The sequence below is a fragment of the Dendropsophus ebraccatus genome, chromosome 14 (genome assembly GCF_027789765.1).
Source record: "Dendropsophus ebraccatus isolate aDenEbr1 chromosome 14, aDenEbr1.pat, whole genome shotgun sequence".
Taxonomy (NCBI): Eukaryota; Metazoa; Chordata; class Amphibia; order Anura; family Hylidae; genus Dendropsophus; species Dendropsophus ebraccatus.
Window position 1 is genome coordinate 37,704,249 of NC_091467.1, and position 21,446 is coordinate 37,725,694.

General features: G+C 42.1%; 1 protein-coding gene across 1 annotated transcript in view; it reads right to left on the reverse strand.

The window, feature by feature from the left end:
• Positions 1-21,446, reverse strand: part of NUP85 (nucleoporin 85) — a 70,766-nt gene that overhangs the window by 614 nt on the left and 48,706 nt on the right. The window contains exons 5-18 of the mRNA XM_069952485.1: positions 20,238-20,281; positions 18,031-18,100; positions 17,427-17,548; positions 13,536-13,670; positions 11,126-11,239; positions 7,890-8,021; positions 7,080-7,186; positions 6,884-6,967; positions 5,554-5,619; positions 5,247-5,398; positions 2,514-2,631; positions 810-910; positions 567-718; positions 234-335 (exon numbers count right to left, since the gene is read on the reverse strand). Of these exons, the coding sequence (XP_069808586.1) occupies positions 234-335; positions 567-718; positions 810-910; positions 2,514-2,631; positions 5,247-5,398; positions 5,554-5,619; positions 6,884-6,967; positions 7,080-7,186; positions 7,890-8,021; positions 11,126-11,239; positions 13,536-13,670; positions 17,427-17,548; positions 18,031-18,100; positions 20,238-20,281 (1,499 nt within the window). The remainder of the gene's footprint in view (positions 1-233; positions 336-566; positions 719-809; positions 911-2,513; positions 2,632-5,246; positions 5,399-5,553; positions 5,620-6,883; positions 6,968-7,079; positions 7,187-7,889; positions 8,022-11,125; positions 11,240-13,535; positions 13,671-17,426; positions 17,549-18,030; positions 18,101-20,237; positions 20,282-21,446) is intronic.

Sequence of the window (21,446 nt, forward strand, 5' to 3'; positions counted from 1 at the left end):
GATAGCCCTGACTACTTTGCCTCAGAGCACCGCTCCAAAGCATAAGGTTAATATACATATACCCCGGAGACTTTTTAAAGTTAATTTTTGGGGGGCCAGAGGAAAGCCAATAGCCCTTAGTTATATGTTCAGAAAACATTTTGGGGGCTTTATAACGCTTAGCTGCATAACGATTTCCTTGTGATCGTTTCCCTTTTTATTCTTTTGCCACTAAAATGCCTATGATGATTTACCTGAGATCTGCGGTTCTCTAACTGGTCAGGTTCTAGCTTTGACGCAGTCCTGTCCTCCAAACAACTCATTAGCTGATAGGTCTGCTCAGCAGAAAAGATCACCTGGGGGAAGAGGGCAGTCTTGTAAGGAGGCCCCTATGTACAACAGGCACATTGGGAAAATGTCATGTACTGGTGTCCTCTGGCGAACTAGTATATGCTATTACCACTTTTTTCTGCAGAACACAGAATTTTAGAACATGGGGTTGAAAAAAAAATTGCTGACAAATTAGGCCACATCCGTAAGGAATTACTGTAGTGATTCCTGTACTGAATATATTTTACATGACTTACCTGTTGCTGTTCGAGTAAAGGCAGTGCATCAAGCAGCAAAGTAAGCCAAAAGGAGCAGGGAGCGATGCGAGCAGTCATAAGAGAAAGCAGTAAGCAGGCAGCTTCTTCAAACTGCTGGTCGTTGTACATCCTGTGAAACTCTTGGTATTTCCCTTTTAATAAAAATTCAAAGGATTTAGATCAAAAAAGTGCAATGAGGGGTAAACACTTGTATAGTGTAGCATCTTACTAAAATGCACCCACCTAGGAATGTCAGACGATCACTCAGCAACATAGCAGGGCCCAGGTTGTCAATCAGATCCAAATCAGAGAATCTTCCACGTTCACAGTAATCCTTCAGGAACCTTTGCACACAAAAAAATATCTTAAGAGCCTACCATTTTTTACAAAAAAATATGTATTTAATGTCACAGAAATCACTAGTACTTTGACAGACCTCAGAATGCATGACATATGGGGGTACATACCGAATTCTGGGTTAAAAAGAGACTCTATACCCACAATCTGACCCCCCCCCCCCCAAACCACTTGTATCTTCGCATAGCTGCTTTTAATACAAGAGTATCTGTGCCCTAACTTTGCACAACCTCTCTGTCCCTCCTCCCCACCCTCTTTATCATTAGGTATGCTCCAGGCAGATTGCCTCCTATTTCCCACCTGATTAGCCCGGCACATGGGCTGGATCCTTAAGGACCTGTGCAGTGTTCAGCATGTAGAAAATGTTCCAGTGGCATTCCTAATGATGAAGAGGGTGGGGAGGAGGGACGGTGCAAACTTAGGGCACAGATACTCCCGTTTGGCATGGGCTTCAAATTTAAAAGTATTTTTTTTTTAGGACAATAACTGCATCACCTGCCGAACGGAGCACAGGACAGATCTTGGATTAAAAGCAGCTATCCGAAGGTACAAGTGGTTTGGTGGGGTCAGATTGTGGGTACAGAGTCGCTTTAAGGCTGAGAAGTGCCATTTATTTAACATTACCCTTTCACTGCTAGAACTTTACCGCATTCTTTAAAGAGTGCTTGTTATCAAAAATAACTTTTGACGTGTCAAAAGTTATTGCTCAGAAATGCTGGCAACTGCTCTGATCAGGAGATACAGACGTAAGAGACCACTGCAGCCAGGACATTTATTCCCTGACCATATCTCCGATACTCGTCTGTCCATTAGTGGAAGTCTATGAGACTACTTTGAAGGTCAGAGCAGGCGGCTGGGGAATGGTTAGTGCTGCTGATGTGTCCTCTCCTTGGGTATATTTTCTAATCCCAGCAGGTCTCAAGTGGAATCATATTTTATGACATGCCAAAGATCATTTTTAGTGACTGGTACTGTTTAATGTTCCCTTATGTATCCTGAATACCATCCATATTTTATTCTCACAACTACTGAATTCAAGTGTATAGACTTGCCCCTTGTACATCACAGATGAAAGATCTATATTTCAGGGGAAAGATTTAATTTTTCCTGGTATGAAAAAGTGGGCCTCAGAGAGTTTGGTTGGGCAACAACGACAAGACCTGCAAAAAAAATTTCAAAGAATAGAATACATCCTTGGCAGCCAAAAGATGGCCTAAGGAACAGGAAGAATAACCATATATTCAATGTAACATTTTATATCATGGTGTGTATAATCAACATCCTGCACAATCAGAAATGAAAATAGTTGCTGAGTTGCCTCATGTAAAATCGGATTGGAGAATTGAAGGAGTTTTCCATCCGGAATCCTATCCTGGTGCTCAAGCAGGTGGGAAGGGAGGAATTATAGTTACTTTCCTCATTCCCCCGCCAGACATCTGTCCCAGTGCTTCACTCCTCAACGTGCCTGTGCAATGGGGCAAGTGGTTGGCGTGAGGCTGCCAGTCAGCAGCTGACTAGCATGCCTTGCACCAACCAGGAAGTGTGGCACAGGACTTAAATTAGTGCTGTTAAAAGTAATTGTACACTCACCGATCAGATATGAGAGTGGCAAATGCTGCATCTTTGGCTCGAATGCTCCAGGACAGTGCTGAACCCAAACGTCTATTGCGCATGGCTTGCATCGCCATTGTCTTACAGATACTGTGGACTAAAAATGAGCAATAGGTTGTTTACTCCTAATACTAAAATATTCAAACAATAAAAATTTCATTTTCACTTACAATTTACTATGCAAAGGAAACATAAATACTGCAAAGACATAAGTATTCAGACCCTTTATTAACACTTAAAATTTAGCTATGGAGGCCTCAGGATCTGATTTCTCTAGATCAGTGGTCTTCCAGCTGTTACAAAACTACAGTTCCAATCATGCCCAGACAGCCACAGCTTTTGATTTGTAGGCATTATGGGAATTGTAGTTTTGCAACATCCGGAGGGCCACACGTTCCTCATCCCTGATCTAGATCATATTTTAGATGTTTCTTTACCATGACTGGAGTCACCTGTATAAAGTCTCACAGCTGAAAATGCATATCAGAGAAAAAACCCAGAGGAAAGAACTGCCTGTAGAGCTCAGAGACAGGAGGAGGGTGTCGAGTAGGGCTGGGCGATATGGCCTAAAATTTATATCACGATATAATTTGATGCATGCACGATATAACGATATATCACGATATATAATTTTTTTTTGTGTGTATACTCACCCCCCCCCCCCTTGCCAGTGATCAGCCTTCCCCTGTGCCAGTGATCAGCCCTCCCCTATGCCTTCAGCCCCCTTTGTGCCAGTTATCACCCCCCTTGCCAGTCATCAGCCCCCCTTGCGCCAGTCATCAGCCCCCCTTGCCAATTAGCCCCCCTTGCCAGTCATCAGCCTTCCCCTGTGCCATCAGCCCACCCTGTGCCAGTCATCAGCCCCCCGTTGCCAGTCATCAGCCCCCCGTTGCCCGTCATCAGCCCCCCGTTGCCAGTCATAAGCCCCCCGTTGCCAGTCATCAGCCCCCCGTTGCCAGTCATAAGCCCCCCCCCCCCCCCCCCCAGTGCCAGTCATCTCCCCTCTCAGTTTTCCAGCCATTTCATGTGCCAGCCATCATGTCCCCTCAGCCAGGGCCATCATCAGCCCCATGCCAAGCCATCTGCCGCCCCCGACCCCTCTGCTACTTACCTTTCCTGCAGGGCTGGCTGATGGAGTCCGCGAGGCGAGACGGGCCGCGTCTTCTTCCCAGCATGCACTGGGAGACCTGACGTCACACGCATCAGCGCGCTAGCGCGCTGACGATGCGTGAACGGAAGGCCCTGCAATGCGGTACCACGGAGCGGTAAGTGAGAAGCTTATTCACTACCGCTCCGTGGTATATCGCGATATGACGATATGCCAAAAATCTATATCGTCAACCGAATTGATGACGATATTTTGGCATATCGTTTATATCGCCCAGCCCTAGGTCGAGGTACGTATTTGGAGAAGGGTCCAAATATTTTCTGCTGCATTGAAAAGTCAGAGGAGCACAGAGACCATTATAATCCTTAAATGTAAGGAGTTTAGAGTATGAAACAACCAGGAGTCTTACTAAAGTAAGTAATCGGGGGAGAAGGGCCTCGGTAAGAGGGATGACCAGGAACCCAATAGTCACCCTGGCTGACCGCCAAAGTTCCTGTGTGCAAATGGGAAAAACAAGGTAAACTATCAGTGCAGTCTTCCCTAATCTGAATCAGATCTTTTTTTTATTGAAGGAAGTCAGTGAATGACTGAAAAGTTAAATTGTGTCTTGTAGGACACAGACAGTATACTTGTCGCATTTACAATTAACAATCGTACAATAAAACAGCAAGGAATGTTTCATTCATTGTTCCTTCTTTCTTTAAAAAAAAAAAAAAAAATAGATTGGCCACCATTTCCCTTATGGCCTTTAAGTAACAAAGAACAGCAGTACCCCCCCCCCCCCAGAAAGCTGAAATCCATCTTCCCATCCACCCCCCATGAAGAGATTTAAAAGACTATTGAGGAATAATTGCATTGGGTTTCTGCAGATCTGTAAAAGGAATGCAGTGGGCAGTCCCGAAAGTTCTAACAAACAACCCCATATTAGTTCAAACTTACGAGGGGTATGTGTATATTTATATATAAGGTACACCAAAATAATAGGTGTGTAACCTACAGGGGGGCTGCATGCAAACAATATTGCTACCAAGATAAGAGTAGGATAAAACACCCCCATTTCAGGAACATAAATAGGTTGAGGGCTCTTTTTTTTTGCCAAAGGGGCTTAAAATAAGACCACATTCACACGTCCACTGTCCTGTCCGCAATTGCAGACAACATAGGACCAATGTTATTCAATGGCCCTGTTCACACGTCTGTACAGGGCCCCGATCTTTGACACACAAAAAAAAGGGCTGCTGTAACGTGGACTGCAATTTGTGGCACGGATCGCTATGCTAATGAACTGGAAATATACTGCTCCATGAAGCGCTACAGATGCGCATTTGTAGTCCGGTCTGCGACCTGCACTATGGACGTGTGAATATAGCCTTAGTACTCAATTATTATAAGTCTAAATACTTTTGTCAATGCAATATTTTAGTTTTTTTTCTTTTTCAAAAAGTGTGCCCCCGTTTCTCCATAGGCATGTATGGGGAGCATTTGGTGGATCCCTTAAACACTAGTCTATCTTCTAGAGACAAGTAGCTTGAGAAGAGGGAAAGAAAGCAATTGTTATCTGTGTTGAAACGACAATGGTCATTAAAATATTATTTTACTCATACCTTGTTCAGTCATTTGCCGCTGCTCACAGATGCGCAATGCCTTCAAAGCTTTCCTTTCAGTGCTCAGAGGAATTCTCTCCATGAGAAGCTCGAGGTAAACTCGGCCCAGTTCAGGACAGTAATCTAAATAGTCAACTCCAAGCTGCCAAAGGCTACAAAAGAGATTCCTGCATATCAAAATCTTGAAGGTTGTTACAGACAAAAAAAAAAAACACTATAAAAAGGATCTGGTGTTGAACAAAAAACAACAAGACAAGTGAAGAAAAACTATGATTTTATCTAACATTAGATAAAATGTTAAACATACCTATGATGTGTGAACAGACCAGAGGCATACTCCAGTAGTAAATGTTCTCGCATGTTGGATCCAAAACTAGAATGTAACAAAAAAGAATATAGCGAGTTTTAAATTGTAATGCTTTTTAGCCCTAATGTAAAGTTATACAGGACAGCAGTATGCACAAAGATTCACTGTCCTGAGTGGTTTCTCTGTTTGGATGGCTCACCCCGCACCACCATTGTTATCCAGAATTTATCCAGAAAGTCTTCCTGTCGTTTGTAAAAACTTTTGACGTGTCATAGAGACATGTCAAAAGTTCTGATCAATCCGAGTCTGAGTGTTAAGACCCATACCATTCAGGAGAAAGAGCAGGGAAAGGACTCTTTTCTAACACAGAGCGCAGTGGACTGGACTCCCAATTGGTATAAGTCTGAACACTCAAACCTGGAGCGATCAAAATTTATCACGTCCTGAGACTTGCAGGTTGCTGCAGCATTTTTTTCAGTTTTGTCTGTATGTTAACCAATGCATAGTGTGAACTTTGTGGAGTGCTGGCAATTTTTTGCCTTTTGTGTCACATGTGGGGTGTGTGGCTACCTCCTTATAGCTTGCACTCCACCCATCTCCTGTGAGTGTTTTAAACACAGTTTAGTTGGATCCTGTATGCCCAGATCTGTAGACTTACAGCCCCGAGAGAGGCCATTGCTAGAATGGGACCATCTCTCTGGGGTTAACTTTAACATGGTAAGACGATACATTCTATTTGATCAAATGGCTTTTGTTTAGAACCTCATTAAAAAAATTTATATAAATAAAACAGGTTTTTATTGTGTGTATAATGGAGGGAGTATATGCGGTGAGACCTGGCAGTTGCTGCAGCATTTTTTCTGTTTATGTCTCGATGACATGTCAGAAGTTTTTACAAACGACAGCTACGCTGTAAGTTGTAATATTAGGCTTAAACTGATGACAGGGGTGGTGCTGTTTTTGAAGAAATCAACAATATTTTTATAACTCTAAATAAGCCCTTTAACAATCTCTGTATCCTACTGCAGAGGGGAAGGTTGTCTTTTACAGCTAAACAAAGATGTGAAAAGATGGAAATAGCAGTAAGATGAATGTAAAACATTACTGATCATGCTCTGTGACCTGTGAAAAGGTCACTTCCACAGAGAGCTGCTATTGTCTCCTCTATCTACTGGTGTCACATATCGCTGTAGCTCTCCAACCCTCAATAATTATATATTGATGGCTTATACCAAGGTCAGGTCGTTCCTAACAACTACTTTTAGCATCAAATACTATAAATTACAGTTTCTGAAAACAGCTATCATATGAAGTACCAAAAAACTCTTACTATAAGTTGTGGGATTGAAAGAGCTGACAATGATCAAGCAGGTCGGTCAGATGAGCCACAAACCACCAGTTATTTGTCACAATGCTGCAAAACAAGAAAAAAAAACAGCAAAAAAAAAAAAAAAAAAAAAAAGAATTAAATCAGCTGGTACTCTGAATTTACATTGAAAAATACAAGATGCAAATAAGTGAAGTACCTGAATTCCTTGATGACTTGATGTATATCAAGCTCAAAAGCTGCAAGCAGAACATTGTCTAGTGGCTCAGAACTGCTGTCTCCAGCAAAGAAGATATCCAGGGAAGACTGGGGGTACAAGAATAGTGTAAAAAATATAGAGAAACCTTCCTAGACTGAAATCACACTATAAAAAAGGCAATAAGAAATGCTTTAATAATGTTATTTAGGATGTTTTAAGTCAATAGGGATATGGATATGAAATGGCATACCCACATGGCACCTTTGTGTTTGGTGTTTTCAGGATATTTTGTTGTTTTTTTTTTTGTGCTCCTTGCAGCATGTATTTTTTTCAGGAAATAGTGGCTTTTTTCCTTTAGTAGACTTCTGTACTGTATCTACTGCACAGACCAATATAATCCTCACACAGTGGTACATTCTAGAATTATATTGGAGCTCTGTAGCCCTTATATGTGATTACAGTTACATCTAGTGACATTTTCTCTGATCAGAGACAGAGACGTTCTCCTTGTCTCTATGCAAGTTGGAGGTTTTTTTTCTGGTGTTGACATGATAAAAAATTTGCATATAAAAACACAGGGAATAAAATGCCCTCAAAAACCTATACTATTATACAAAAAATGCCAGTATAACCTCAAAAAAAGCAGTAAAACTTCTAGCAGTTTTTTGGGGCGTTTTTTCAGGTAAAAAAAAAATGCCATGGAAATTTGTGTCTGATGGAATCAATTCACTTCAGATCTGATCACACTGCCTTTAGTCATATACAAATTTTCTTATTATTTTAATACATGAGTTAAAGGTAATATCTAACCTGAGCATAGGAGTGAATTTCTGCCAGGGTGACTGTAGGATGTGTAAAGAGCAACTGTGATACAAGGAAATGATACCAAGTGCCCATCAGTTCTTTCTTTTCTAGCAAGGTATCTTCAGCTCCAAGTAAAACCTGTTAATAAATCAAGAAGATCAATACAAGATGATCCTAGAGATTACCCCGACATACTGGATTTATAAATTAATAGAAGTTAAAAAAAAAGTTAAAAATTAAAAAGACGACCTTAGCAAATATATATAAGGAGTTGGTTAGGAATAAATACCAGGGTAAGAAAACATTAATGAGAAAAGAAGTATAGCTGAGATTGGTAATATAGATGACTGCCAATGGAATAAAATATACAGTAACATAAGGTGGGAATGAATGCCAATTATCAAATGATCCAGTTTAATATTGTTTATCAAATACATTATACTCCCTTAAAAAAAAAAAAATTGTCACCAAATTGTACCTATAAATGCAAGAAATGTGAAATGAATGTGGATACTTGCATATATTTATATATATGTTTATTAAAAAAAAAAAAAAGGTGCATGACAAACAGCAGAAAATAAGAGTAACAGATATCCTCCTTATACAACACACATTCAAACAGTTTAAATGGTTTTACTGTTGAAGGGTGCCCTCCCACGTTCCGCAGCGGATTTCACGCTTCGAGTTTGCAGCGAAATCTGCTGCGGATCCTGGTAGTGTGAAGGTCTATGGGGTTACATATCCGCAGCGGAATTTTCATTCCACTGCGGATATGTAACCTGGCCCCTTTAACCCTCGCAGCCTCGGCCTGGAGCATACATTACCTGCGGGTACTGGCGGGGCAGCGGACTGATTGGCTGACCGCCGGGAGATGCCAATCAGGACCCTCTGTTCAGGATCCTGATTTCTTGACAAGAATCGAGAGCAGTTATGAAGCAGGAATAACAAACTAATATACCAAAGCTGAACAGAAGGGAAACCTTAACCACTACAGTGTGCTTTTGCTTATCATTATTTCTTTAATGATCTAATCTGCACAGCATAATCACCACCAGGGGCATTGTTAGGATCTCAAAAGATGAGGGCATGCATATATTATATCTAAAAAATTTTTTGGGAGGACCACATTGATATAAAACAACTTGGAAAACACAGGCGCACACACCTCATCAGGATATTACTGTATTATAAAACCTGTACAGCTATAGAGATGTCAGCCCTGTCCCCAAATAACCACCACCACACACTATGACCAAATATACAATGGCTCCTTGCTCTGTCAGTCAGAGCACCACATTTAACTGTAAGCATTCATTAGAAACGCTTATATTTTAAAGGACTAGGCTTTAGGCACAGCACCTACTCATACCTGCCCTGAACAGCAGAGCAAGGAACTAATAATTCCCCAACTTCGTCAATCCACTTGACTGCTTCCAGTGGCAATTGCTGGGCGATCTGGCACCAGGCTAAAGATCCAGGACATTTAATGTGAACAGTGGCTTTTACACCACATGCAACATTTCAGCAAAAACGCCTCTGTACCCACAACCTGACCCCTCCTAACTGCGTGTACCTTCTTATACCTGCTTTTAATCCAAGATCTGTCCTGGGGTCCGTTCAGCAGATGATGCAGTCATTGTCCTAAAAAACAACTTTTAAACTTGTCAAATTGGCGTAGTCTGTGCCCAAGGCTTGCACCGCCTCTCCGTCCCTACTCCCCACCGTCTGCACCATTAGGAATGCCCCTGGGCAGATTTTTTCCTATTCATCACCTGTCTGAACACTGCACGGGGCCTTAATGAAAAATCTTGCCTGGGGCATTCCTAATGATGAAGAGGGTGGGGAGGAGGGACGGAGGGGCGGTGGAGGTCTAATCCACAGACACTCTAGGCCACGCCAATTTCACAGAGGGCTGCAAGTATAAAAGTCGTTTTTTAGGACAATAACTGCATCTCCTGCCAAACAGACCCCAGGACAGATCTTGGATTAAAAGCAGCTATCCGAAGGTACAAGTGGTTTGTGGGAGACTGTGGGTACAGAGTCTCTTTAAGCATATCCTAACAGTGTGCTATGGTGCTTTTACAAATACCTGTCTGCAATAAACTTCTAATAGTACCATAAACAGCTGTGTCAATCATTCAGTAAAGTAAATACAGGACTGTAGTGTAAATATGATGACTCAAACCAATTATATAGAGTGTCAAGGCTAAAATGAAGTGGGTGCAGAGAAGGGTGACCAAGGTCATTAAGGGAATGGGTGAGTTACAGTACCAAGACAAGTTATCAAGCTTGGGGGCTAGTCACTTTAGAAAAAAAAGACGTCTTAGGGGTGATCTGATTACGATGTACAAATATATGAATGGACAGTACAGAGATCTTTGTAGTGATATTTTTACAACCAGGCCTGTAACCTTGACAAGGGGGCATCCTCTGTGTCTAGAGGAAAGAAGATTTCACCACCAGCACAGACGCAGATTCTTTACTGTAAGAGCAGTGAGACTATGGAACACTCTGCCACATGATGTTGTCATGGCTAATTCATTAAGTAAGGGAGGTCTGGATGCTTTTCTTGAAAAATATATTACAGGTTGCAGGCACTAGATTACATTGATAAAATGTTGATCCAGGGATTTATCCTGCCATTGGAGTGGGGAGGAAATTTTTCTCCCTATGATGGGGAAATTGGTATCTGCCTTATGAGAGGTTTTGCCTTCCTCTAAATCAAAGCAGTGGGGTTTCTGTAGGTTGAACTTAATGGACTCTTGTCTTTTTTCAGCATGTATATGTTGTGAGTAAAATATATATCATGTTTTCATACAGAAAATATTACAGCAACTCCTAATCATAAAAAACAAGGTCAATGGCCAATGGTTAGTGCATAAGTAGGCCTCATTGACTCAGTTGTGATTTTTGTTTTGTTAACAAATTTGTACTACTGATTACATACTTGCCGCAGCATAATCCCTCATTTGCGGTTTTGATATGTCACTCCTTTCTGCCATGAGGGATTCTGTCTCAAATTTTGTCTTTGGCTTATACTGCACAGTTTACAATTGTATATCATCTCTGCTTAAAGAACCTGCTGTGCCAGGAACAATGTTTTACTGATGCGTATGAGTTTGGTTACTCCTTTTCATCCCTTCCCTGGTCTCTAAATACTAAAGGATATTCAGTCCTCATATTGCGGACTCAAAAAAAAAATTTTTTTATTTAGAAACAAATATGACAGCAGGAGTACACACCTTACATATAGTTTCCAAGTGAGGACTAGATGAGAAGGTTCCACACTGCAGATGGCGTTCACATTCCTCCCGCCAGTGCTGCCACTTTAATTCAAACTCTGTCAGTGTCTGCGACTGAACCCAAGATAAAGTTAATGCATATTATAAACATTCGTCTTTTTAATGCTTTACATCAGATAATCCCAACATTCAAAGATGTAAATGAAGCACTAAAAGGTATTCTCTGTGGCAGACTAGTACCATATATAAAGAGTTATGTGGGCAGGAAGATGTGCAGAACTGACACAGGTATTTCATTACAGATTGATATACAGTGGTGCCTTGGATTACGAGCATAATTCGTTCCAGGACTATGCTTGTAATCTAAATCCACTCTTAAACCAAAGCAAATTTTCCCATAAAAAATTACTGAATTGCAGATAATTGGTTCCACGCCCCAAAAATAATGATTTTTTTAAAATTCTGAATAACATTTAGAACAGATGAAACAAACAATGATAAACAGCTGAATATGAGATAGTATAAGTTACTGTACAGTATAGCAATCAGCATGTGGAGTATAATGGATAGTAAGCGCATAAACCTGAAAAAACAGCAGCAGTTTGTAGATACAGGATGGAACTGCAGATCTCCATAATGCATTAGCATAGAACAACAGGCTAGAATAGAGAAGCAGGGTAGTGACTAAATCCCATACCGCAAAGTGACCTTGCTGGGGGCGGGCACACAGTTCCCAGGCAAGCCCCGCCCTGGCCGGATTTCATTGGCTGCGCCACTCTGGGCATCCTAACAGTCAGAATCAGACCCTGCTGGACCCCCGACCCTAATCCAAACGTTTTGTATTAGTGTTAGGGTTGGGGGTCTTCTTAGGCCCCATTCACACGTCCGTGTCAGTTTTTACTGTCAGGAAATCCTGATCAGGAGACCTCAAATGTCATCAGGAAAGTATCAGGATTTCCTGACAGTAATCCGTTTTTACCATCAGGAAAAACCTTCAGGATTTCCTGATGAGATGGTCTAGTATGCCAACATAAATCACAGGTACCCACACAGCCCCTAGTGTACCTGGATGGCCACAGGCTGCAGAACTACAACTCCCATCATTGCCTGCCAGCAGAGCGGTGCGGGCGGGCAGGCGAGCGGTGCGGGCGAGCGGGCTGCACCGCACTCTGGCCGGCCAGCCCTGTCGTACCGGGCACAGTGTGCGGTGCGGGTGGTCGGCCCCGTGGTGAGGTCCTGGCTCTCTACCATTCCGGAATCACGGGCACTTTCCTGATATACATCAGGAAAATGCCCGTGATTCCGGCGCTCCCATAGACTTCTATGGGGGCGTCCGTGCCGGATTTCCGGACGAAAATAGGACAGGATCTAAAAAATCCGGATTTTTCCGGAAGGGTGTCCGTGTCTAATGTTAGCCTATGAGTCCGGAAATCCGGACAGATTTTCCGGACGTGTGAAGGGGGCCTCAGGGTTACGTCCCACTGATTTCTCATGTCTAACCCTCCCCACAGCCCCAACCCTAACCCTCCTGATTAGCACCAACCCTGAGGGTTTGTGTTAGGGTTGTTGTGTGGGCAGGGGATAGTTAAATGTTTGTAGTAACCCTAATCCGACCCCCAACCCTAACCCTAAACGTTCGGATTAGGGTCGGGGGTCCGAAGGGTCTGGTTTTGACTTTTAGGAAGCCCGGAGTGGAGCAGCCAATGAAATCCGGTCGGGCGGGGCTTGCCTGGGAGCTGTGTGCCCGCCCCCAGCAAGGTCCCTTTGCGGTATGGGATTTAGTCACTACTTGAGAAGCAGGGCTGCTGTTAGAGGTCTGTGTGGTCACATGACAGCAATGGGGAAGGGGTGTGTTCAGCATGGACCAGGAAGTGAGAATCACAGAGCTGTGCAGGAGGACAGTGACAGAAACTTTATATACAGCAGTTTGAATGGCTGAGTGTAAGTGCAGGCACATTATAGCAGCAGTGTGTATAGCTGAATGTAAGTGCAGGCACTTTATAGCAGGAATGGAGAAGATGGAAAACACAAGGGTTGCAGAGACTGCAGGGAGCAGGAAGGAATGAGTAGTGCAGATAAGGGCACATACATGCAGCACTCTCTGTCCGGGGAGAGAGAGGTTACAGCTATGGAGAGATTGCCACCACAGTCCTGTCCCCTGATGCAAGCCCCAGCCTGAAGTGGATCTGCCATGATTTGGAAGGTGAGGGAGACTTCCTGGGTCAGAGTACAGTGCTTTAGACCACCCTATGCAGGCCATGCCCCTCCCCCACTCCCTCCCAGCACAGGGCACTCCTAAACCAAAGCAAATCTGTATAACTTTGTAACATCTGTTCATTTAAAAATATTTATTTTTTCTCTGGAGTACCCCTTTAAATGTGCCCTTCACTGGTTGATCATGGCTACATACATTAAACCTTGGCATTTTCTTGAGGAGATCATCTAGGACTCTGCACATGCTCCGGGTGCTTGTGGAAACTGCTGCTTCTTTAGCCAGCAGTTGCCGGGCTTCATCCATACGAGCCTGCAGAACATATCCAGTGATCTAACACAAAATGAGGAAGAGTTATATTATAAAAAAAAAAGTCTTCAGCAGTTATAAACCAACAGTCAGACTTTAAACAAAATATAGAAGGCTGACAAATACTAATACATCCGCAATACATCAACAGGATCTGTTCTTGTTTGCAGTGCCTCCACAAGTTATGATTAAATTAAGTGGCCAGGCCAGTAGTAGGATCACTGTATCATTCCAGCAGCCATTTATATAAATTGCTATTGGCTGCACATCTCCAGTTAACACAGGGAGTTGTGTGACAGATAGCGATAAATTTAACACCGCACCAAAGACGCGATCAGCCGATGAGCGGATGTTTTCCCGATCCTTGGCTAATTGCTGACACTTTTACACAGGCAGATGATGATATCGGACGAATGAGCATTTCTAGCAATGCTTGTAATTGGCCCGTGTAAAAAGGGCTGAAAGGAGGAGTCTAGTGATTTAGAAAAAAAAAAAAAAAACATTTTAAAAATGTATTAGCCGGCAGGGGGGGGGGGGGAACATAATAAACAACCACCACTAACCTCTCCCCATGCCTCCAAAGCACCGAGTCACAGGCTCCGGGAATACCCCACCCAGATAAAGGACTGCACGCTCAGCCAATTAGTGACTGGAGCAGCATCCATCAACCAGGTTGTGATGTTCCAGCAGCAGGCGATCCAGGAGCCTGGCGGGCATGCCGGAGCGGCAATCCAGCACTGCAAAGGCACTGGGACAGACAAGTAGTGATTGTTTATTATGTTACCCCCTGCTGGCTGAAATTTGTTTTACAATCGCCAAACTTATTCTTTAGGGCTGAAAACCATCTCCTTGGATGCCGTTGAAAGCCCTCCTACCAGCACTAGGCACTTACTGCCAGAAGTATAAGCGTCCACACTAGAGATGAGCAAACCTTGAGCACGATTGGGTTTACCAGGACTCCCTAGGGCTGCATCCAGGTTTGAGGTTTGCTCATCTCTAGTCCACACTGCAGTTTCTACTATAACCAATGCATCAATTCCTGGAAGCCTTTCCCTGGATACTTCTTTAAACTTTGACAATAAGCAAGAAAAAGCTGAGAATGTCTTCCACAGGTAACCTAAGAGACTATGTCCTCTACTTTCACAAAATATTGGCCTTTTCTCTAAAAAACACACTCATGACAAATTTGCATAAACACAATACTGGCTGTTTGCACCCATATTATTGTCGAAGGTCCCAGTCTGACCACAGGTCGTCATGCAATAGTGATCTATGGCAGAAAACTTACAGACTTCCTAAAAAAACAAAAAAAAACAAAAAACAGAACTGACCGAGTGACCCCGCAAACTAAAACAGCAACCTTAAACTCTAGTCCCTCAAGGTGCTGGTGCAAAGTTGGTTATCTACCAACTAGAGAAATATCCCATTGGTACAATATGTAGATGATAGGACATAGTAACATGTTCAATAGCCTGACATGTGAACTCCCCCTTTGTAATCTAACTATATTACTATTACTTTACATTACAAGTTGTTTTGGCTCTTCTTGATAATTTTTTTATGCTTTAAAAATCTTAAGATCACAGAAAGTGGGCAGTCGTTTCAAAAACTATTGATATGTCAGACATCTGGGTGTTCAGACTCATGACCGAGACAGACATTGGACGTGTTGCATGCACAGAGAGCAGATGTGCACAGAAGGAGAGATGTGCACCAGCCCGTCTCCCTTTTCATTCTAGCAATCACTCAGGGTCTGAACTCCCAGACTCCGACGAATCAAAGCTTAAAACATGTCTCTATGAATATTGGTGATTGGTACACCTTAACTTTTATATTTAAAGTGTCCCTGTGGTTTCCCAAAACTTTTGATATGTCATAGAAACATGTCAAAAGTTTTGATCAGTCCGGGTCTCAGTGTTAAGACCCGTACTGATCAGGACATAGAGCCGGCTGTGTCATGTGATCAGTTGGGCTCCATAGAGCTCCTTTATAAGTCCAACTGATTACGTGACACAGAGCTGGGAGAGGACCACACTTAGCGACAGTGACTCTTTAAAAAGCCAGATTTGTAGTGTAACTGACATTTAAAATATTTTGGTAGAAATCAATAGTACAAGTGATTTTAAGAAATTCTGTAATAGTTTGTAATAACTCTGACAAACAGCCCTGCAATTTGGAGACTGAAGGTCCTATTACACGGAGCGATTTTTAACGATTGACGATCCTAAACGAGATTGTTTATCGTTAACCTAAAATCGTTCACCATATTACACAGAACGATGGTCATGAGTTACGATCGTTACTAAGATCGTTATTGCGATTGTTTATTCCTTCTGATCCCAGCAAAACAATGAACAATGTGCAATTTCACTGAACGTTTAGTGAAAAAATGCGGAACTTAAGCGAACGAACGTGGAATTACAGCGAATGATTAACGATAATTTTAGGTTCAGATCTAAATCAACGACATAAGAACAATTCTTCGATCACTGTCGGCAATTACACAGAACGATGTAACGATTTTTCGCACAATAATCGTCCCGTGTAATAGGGCTCTGAGCACATAAGACACTGAAGTCAGGTCAGAAAGCTCAGTGCTGGTCTGGGAACTTGGTGAGATAAGACTGCAGGATGTTGTGTTGTGCTGGGCTGCCTTTTCTCCTCTCACTCATCCCCCTTGGCCCCTCCATTGACCATAATGGACTCAGAAAAGCTGCTTCTTCTGAATTAAAGGAGGAGGCTGCAAAACAGGTTTTTGAGTACAGAAGGAAACCATTTCCCTTAACAAAATCGATTACGGAGTTTCTTAAAATCGCCTGTACTATTGATTTTCTAAGTGACATTTAAGTGCCTTAAGTAAACCTCTTTATAAATAGTGCACCAAATTTTGGTTTCTTGGTTTCAATATTTATAGTTGGTATGCATCAGTTGATGACATGAAATCACTAAAAAAAATAAATCAGAAAATTGCACAAAGACCTAAAAGACACAAAATTAACAATAAATTATGAGAAGAAAACCCAAAAACTTAGGAAAACAAAGGTTCAGAGTTACCCAGCCATATAAAATTTTAGATTGGCAAAAGGGTGACTCCCAGACCCCCTACCAAAAAAACACAGCCTTGTCAACGTTTATTTCTGCTCATCCTTGCAATACCATATTAGTAGTGGTGCAGCAGCACTGCCCTGTTCACTTGAACCGGACAACACTGCAGTAACTTGCACAGCCCTAATACAATGATGAGCAGAAGTAAACATTAAAACTACTTCAAACAGCTAATTGACAAGATGCAAAAAGTCAGAGGACAAGAGAGGATAACAATTTAAAAGGAAAACTTGTCACACTAAAAAAGCTGTACTATTAGAATTTAACAGTGCTGCGGAATGTTGGTACTATATAAATAAAATAATTATCTACAGACAGCAAGTTACAGAGCAGGAGGAACTGAGATGATCAGTAATTAGTTTTGTGAGCAAAAAAAGAAAAACAACATTTGTATACCTCTGATCTTTCCATGCTTAGGAATCCAGTGAGCAGTCTCAGTGAGCTTCCCTGTACGAGTTACATAGCTGTCAGTCACTACATAGGACCATCCAGCTGACTCTTAAGCATAAAATAAACTGAGTTAATTACGTTATACTAAATCTTTCCCGTATATCAATCAGCTCAGCTACTCCTGCTCTGTAACTTGCTGCCTGTAGATAGGACAGCATGTTTAATGTGACAAAACGACTTATAAACTATAGAACCATACTCACTGTTTGTGAACATCAGACTCACCAGATCCCAGAATTTGTCATGCTGGAGGGGGTTTTCACTTTTAAGAACCTCTTCAGCTATATTGTCTATTTCGCTTGAATGCAAACGAATCCAGTCAAGAAGTAGTACAAGGAGGGAGCCAGCTAAAAGTGCAAACAACAAGTTAACTCCAGAAGGAAAGCAATTTGCTTCACTTGTAAATGAGTGTGGAACTAGTCTCTGTGGTTCACACTAGAGATGAGAGAATCTACAGTAGGAATGAAGTGAAGCGCTTTGTTCCTATCTGCATTTTGCAGGCTTTGAAGTCTGCTCTACTCCGTGATGCAGATTTGACGCAGCAGATATCAGTGCATGATATGCGGCCAAACTGTTGTCTCGTTGGTCAATGCTCCTAACTTGGGATTATTTTAATATTTTTCAAGAGTGGATAACCCCTTTAAAAGGGAAGTTTGATTTAGGCTTTTCTGGGTTACTAGAGGGGCGACTCCAATTCGGTTCCAAAGAGCACCACTAGAACCGGAAAACACTGTACATTCAGTGCATACAGACACTTTTATTTCATTGGCTAAAAGTTCATATACTATCCTTACAGACGCAAAGAAAAATATTTCCTAAAAATGCTCACCTGTGGCACCTTCAATGAAAAGTATTTCACAAAGGTTCCAACATAGCTCCATGGCAGACAGGATGGAGACCTAGAGGGCATAAAACAAACTGATTAGGACAGACAAGACCACAACCAAAATTCTACAATGTACCAGGATTGCTAGGCCTAGGCTCTTTGTATACTGCAGTGTCTAGTGGCGGGACACACTGTATGACATCAGACATTTATAGACACCCATGTTATTAAAAAAAAAAAAATCATGCAGTGTAATTTTTTTTAATGGATTCAGTTCTATAGCCCCTTGATGACCACAAAAAAATTTTGTTAACAGGGAAGAATTATTTAATGTAGTCAAGGCATGTCAAACTCTGGCCTACAGTGCCATTAATTTTGGCCCGCAGAGGAAATCTGTTTACTTAATACAGCTGGCCCACCAACAGCACAGTTGAATAAATTATGGGTGGTCCGGGCGGCCGGATGAACCTCCCATATTATAATCTCTGCAAAATGCACCTAGTGGAGGCAGCTTGTATGATGCTGTCACGCCGCCGCCTTCTATTACAAATTACTTCTAGGCTGCACACCTAATGCTGCCTGCAGCCTAGAAGTGAGCTGTAATAGAAGGTCCATGGAGAAAAGATGGAGAAGGCACTCACCATAAAAAAATTCTTCTTTATTAGATCCAAAGCATAAAAGCAGGCAGAGTGTGTAGCAGTCTGCGGGGACGCCAAGCAATCACAAGAAAAGTGTAACAGCCGTTTCACGCGCGCATGCGCGCATCATCAGACATCATCAGCGTGTCAGATGATGCGCTCATGTGCGCGTGAAACGGCTGTTACACTTTTCTTGTGATTGCTTGGCGTCCCCTCCGACTAATACACAATCTGCCTGGTTTTATGCTTTGGATCTAATAAAGAAGATTTTTTTATGGTGAGTGCCTTCTCCATCTTCTTTTCTCCTTGGATTTATATGCTTGCATACTGCATTTTCTGAGAGGTGCACCCCTATCTTCATGTGCTGAAGTCTGCTAAAAGGTCCCGGCCTAAGGTTGATCTGACTGGATTGGAGTCGTTAGTTGCCGGTCTGCTGTCTCTTTGCTTCAACTGTAATAGAAGGTGGTATCCTGGCACAGGCAGCATGGTGACATTACACACACTGCCAGCAATGGGTGCGGAGGAGTTGATGGGATATTTAAAAACTGTATGGGGCACTATTGAGGGGGGGCTGACTGCTATATGGGGCACTATTGAGGGGGGCTGACTACTATATGGGGCACTATTGAGGAAGATGACCATTATATAGGGAACTATTGAGGGGTAATAGTTATTATATGGAGCACTATTGAGGGGGGCTGACTGCTATATGGGAAACAATTGAGGGGTAATGGTTACTATATGGGGAACTATTGAGGGGTTATGGTTACTATATGGAGCAATATTGAGGGGGGGCTGACTACTATATGGAGTGAAACTGGAGGGTATTGATTACAATATGGGACACTATTGAAGGGGCTGACTACTATATTGGGCACTATTGGAGGATAATTGTTACTATTTGGGACACTATTATGGGTTGGGGAAATAATAGGGTAACTACTGTGTGAGGTCAAGTACTTTATGGGGCAGTATTAGGGGAGCAAATACCGAATGGGTTACAGAAGGGGGCATTTTTTTAAATGTTAAGAACTATGGAGGAGAGCTTGTATATAGGTGGTGTTATAAAAGTGCAGCACCTAAGGCTCTGACATGGGGGCAAGTTCTGTGGACAGCACAGTCCATGCATTAGGGGCGGTACACATGGCAGAGATGTGGGCACTTTCCTCACAGTACCAAGGATGCCGCACCTAAACTTGAATAAAAATCAAGGTTGTCCCTCCACTTTTTCCAATTTTGGCCTACTATGTGACACCCCTGATGTAGTTAAAGAACAAACTACACAATTTTTCCTGACAAAATAATTTTCTGACAAAAATATCTTGTCACATCCCTAATGACATGAACTACAAAATTATCTTATTTATCCCACATGGTGAATGCTGTAAAAAAAAACTTAATTAAAATAATAATAATAATAATAATTGCCACATTTTGTTAATTTGTCTACGTATTTTCTGTGACTGTCAACAACTCTGCCCAAGAGAAGCAAGTTTCAGAATCATATAATATCAAACACTACATCCCTGCTATCACTTACCGCCATCACACAAAACACAGGTATTGACCTACCTGCTCAAAGTATTTGGCACTCTGAATTCCATCTCGTGTGGAGCCTGAAATTAAGGATCAAAAAAATCTGTTTATTAAGAGTTGCTTTGGATAAAAGTCAGCACATGGAAAGAAAGGGCATGCTGGGCAACTAAAGGGCAAAATAAACACAGAAAACATTATGGCGGCAAAACATCAGAGCAAAGGACAAAGAACTCAATGGCTGCATAAACAAAACGATTAAGGCACACTGGGGGAGATTTATCAAACATGGTGTAAAGTGAAACTGGCTCAGTTGCCCCTAGCAACCAATCAGAATCCACCTTTCATTTTCCAAAAAGTCTGTGAGGAATGAAAGGTGGAATCTGATTGGTTGCTATGGGCAACTGAGCCAGTTTCACTTTACACCATGTTTGATAAATCTCCCCCACTATATCAAAAATCTGAAGTGCGTATCTATCTCAGATGTGCTATACACCCATAAGACCAAAGAAGCCAAAAGCTTGGGATGAAAACATGCATATCCCAATATGATGTATGAATAAAAATACAATTATTAAAATTCCACCTTAAGGCCCAGTTCACACTGGGAGCAAAAACGTCGGAATTCCACATGCATTAAATAATCCACATTTTCAATACGTCTACTTTATGTTGCCATCATGTGATAAATGAGCCTTTATATTGTAAGACATTAGAGAACTTTGAGTTTTAGCAGAAAATGTTCAAATTTTTAAGAAACTAGTTCATTTCCAAAGCAAGTTCGTGAGCTACCATAGCAACTTGTCTACCCAGTATCTCAGGGACAACACAGGAGAGGACATCCTGCTCTTCTGTATATATCTTCTGTATATATTTCTGTTACAAAGTTTCTTTTCTTCACTTATTATTATTATTGACGCATAGTAATGTAACACTTAGGGTACAATTACACGGAACGATTATCGGCCGAACTGGCACGATTCAGCCTATTATCGATCTGTGTAATAAATACAACGATCAGCCAATGACAATGATCATCGGCTGATCGTTGATATATGTTACAACGTATATTTGTCGGCACCGACCGCGCATCTCTACAGGTAGCTCAGCCGGCAATTGGCTGAGCTACCTGTCAGCTGTCAGACGCTCTGAAGCTAGAGCATGCGGGACCCGGGGAGAAGCGGACCGCAGGAGCAGCCCTGGAGCGTGGATAGATAAAGTATACAGTTTAAGCAAGGGCTGCAGGGA